Raw genomic sequence first — 2,865 nt, 5'->3', positions numbered from 1 at the left:
TGCTGGTTATATGTCAAGCTTCAGACCCGTTGGATTCTAAACGTTTGGACTTGTGTCGAGAGGATGGATGAAGAAATGTCATTGGCTCTCTAAGTATGCCAAGAGATGATAATTCAGTTGACTTATGTCATTGCGTCATTATTGTTGGGTGCTGACAGGTTACCTGCGCATTTTAGGAAATGGGAGGATTAACAAAGCTTGAATGATTGTGTGCAGGAGTAAAGACTATCATTGCCGACCACCTGTTGAAAGAAAAGTAAATTGTCTATTATTCAAAATACTATTACTCTTCAACGCAGTAATACTGTAAAAAGAATTGCGTACAAACTAAAGAAAACTATCAATATTTGTGAACGATTAAGCTAACAGTGAATATTTTCCACCAATTTTAAAATTATACTTTAATTACATGAATTTAAAAACTAATCACATACACTTCTGGAAATGTAATAAAGCAAAGTTGATTATATAGTATTTGTTAAATACTACATAGGAATTTTATGTAAACTGCTATGTTAGTAGTATAAGAATTAACTTATTTCGGTAAACAAATGGTATTTACTTTTTACTCTGGGATAAACTAGAAAACTGTTGCCAAAAACAGTTTTTTAAAGTCTAAAAGTTTTGATATTGAAACAATACAGTTTTAACGGCATATTTCAAAAGAATTCTTAGAAAACAACTTAAGACAGTTCCTTATATTATTTTAGCTGCTTTATCTAGGATGACAGACAATTATAAATTACACACTAAAACATTTAACGTTGTTGTAAATATTAATTTAAACTATATAAATTTGTGCCTCTCAATGGTGTTCTGCTTGTAAAATATTGTAAAATTAAGAGAAATTGATATAGAAGAATGACTAGAAAAGGGTTACGGACGGGCACGAAATGCGTTCTCTCATTTCGGAAATTGTGAAATTTATATATTATACAGCCATAATGATTTTGGGTATATTTTCTTTATAAAATTGCTATTTATCTTTGTTTCACTTGTTAATAATTAAATGATTTACATTAATTTTGACATTAACATTTTCAAACTGCTGTAGTCAGGAAACTAAAATGTAACCAAGTCATAATGTTTCATAAAAGATAGCTTTTATCCTGATTAATAATGTTTCATAAAAGATAGCTTTTATCCTGATTATAAAAGCATTACGAAAAATATTACTGTATCAAGTGTACTTTTTACTATGTAAATAGCTTCTCTTGTGTAAAAACAATTACAAAAACTATTTTCACCATATTTTTTTTTTTAAATGGCATTATATTATCTCGTTCGAACGCTTCATTTTTGTATAATGTGTAACAAATAATTTTTTTGTATAATTTTATTTTATAAATGCAATTCCAGTAAAATAAAATACGGACTTTATAAAATCTCCTGCTTTGCATTCTCAATATTTTTACCTTATTTACTAAAAGTACCTAAAATTCAAGGAAAATAAGATAGTTAATTTACTTAATTGAAGGGACATATGTTAGATTCTTCAATCAAATATGAAAAAACTGAATTGTTAAAATATACGATTATATAAACTAATCCTGCACCGAGATATGATGAGACACCAAAAGGTTGAACGAATCGGCCTAATGCCTTCACTGATTATATTGGTGACAGAGCGCTTTCCATCAATTTAACAATGGCGGTGTTTCAGAAACATTCTGTTAGCTTCGGTTTATACAAGAGTTCCTTCAATATGCAAATAAAATCGTTAACCTTACGTTATTTCTTATTCTTAGGATTTTCCTAGCCGTCAATTCATTGTGGTTTTGAAATATCTCAAATGGCTTAATGGAGAAAATTTCTTTAACTATATCATAGCATCCGTACATTATATTACATTAATTCTTGCTAACGACGCGAAAATGGCCTAAAGATTGATATTCCCATTGAGCAATTTAAACCCTGAATTAATTACATGGAATTTATGTACGGCAATACATTGACATACTGTATATATATATAATTTACATATATAATACAAGCAGAACTAGATCCTATTAACGAAATATAGACAATGAAATTTCATTTAAATAGTTATTTCAGCATATGATGTCAAATTTTAATGAAAACTTTTATAACAAAATTAAAAATGATAAGGTTTAGGGGTTTATGATATGCTAAATATTCTGACAGAAAGATACTTAAAACTATATAGTTCCGTAACCTACGAGATAAAAATAAGTGAAATTTGAGTCTTCAAATTAAAATGCAATTTTGGAAACATTTTACTTGTTAAATAATTAAATTTGCACCGACTTTATTACTTGCAAAATAAGTTTCATGAAAGTAAGAAATGCCTTTTTTTCGGCCTTAAAATAACTAAGATCATGAACTACTGTTTGAGAACTAAGAAATCTTATAAAGCGGATACCAGGAACAAGGCAATTGATCAATTAAATAAGGACTTTCTCGTCTGAGGCTTTGTTTTTCCAGAATCATTTCAACTGCAAAAATAATGTTCTTTAGAGCTAATCTTTAACCCATTTGACCTTCCCTTACTATTTTAACCTTCTCACCTTTTTATACTCTGAGTCTGTGTGAAGAGTCTTCGCGTTGAATAAAAATCTCATTTTTAGTCCGGGTTGGAAATTCCATTGGATTTCCATTGAAAATAACCTGGTTGATCCGAACTCGACTTGAAAATTCTGGAGCCATGACCTACGGATAAAACACAGCTTTAATTGATAGATATAATATGCACAATGAGAGATGAATATTTTTGAAGATACGGTAAGTGAAAATCATATTTAGGTGGGATAACCAATAATGCCATCAACTTAACATTGTAGTTGTTTGCAAATCATAAAACAATGAGAAATAAAAGTTTCAGAAAGATAAAAGATATGACATTAC

General features: G+C 29.0%; 1 protein-coding gene across 1 annotated transcript in view; it reads left to right on the top strand.

Moving 5' to 3' along the window:
- Window positions 1-191, top strand: part of LOC137620225 (uncharacterized) — a 33,678-nt gene extending 33,487 nt beyond the window's left edge. The window contains exon 2 of the mRNA XM_068350459.1: window positions 1-191. This exon is cut by the window's left edge and continues 536 nt beyond it. Coding sequence (XP_068206560.1) covers window positions 1-40 — 40 coding nt within the window. The 3' untranslated portion in view covers window positions 41-191.
- Window positions 192-2,865: the final 2,674 nt, after the last annotated feature.

This window comes from Palaemon carinicauda, chromosome 26 (assembly GCF_036898095.1).
Source record: "Palaemon carinicauda isolate YSFRI2023 chromosome 26, ASM3689809v2, whole genome shotgun sequence".
NCBI classification, from domain to species: domain Eukaryota; kingdom Metazoa; phylum Arthropoda; class Malacostraca; order Decapoda; family Palaemonidae; genus Palaemon; species Palaemon carinicauda.
Note: the sequence above shows the minus strand (reverse complement) of the source record. Positions and strands in the feature narration are given on the sequence as shown.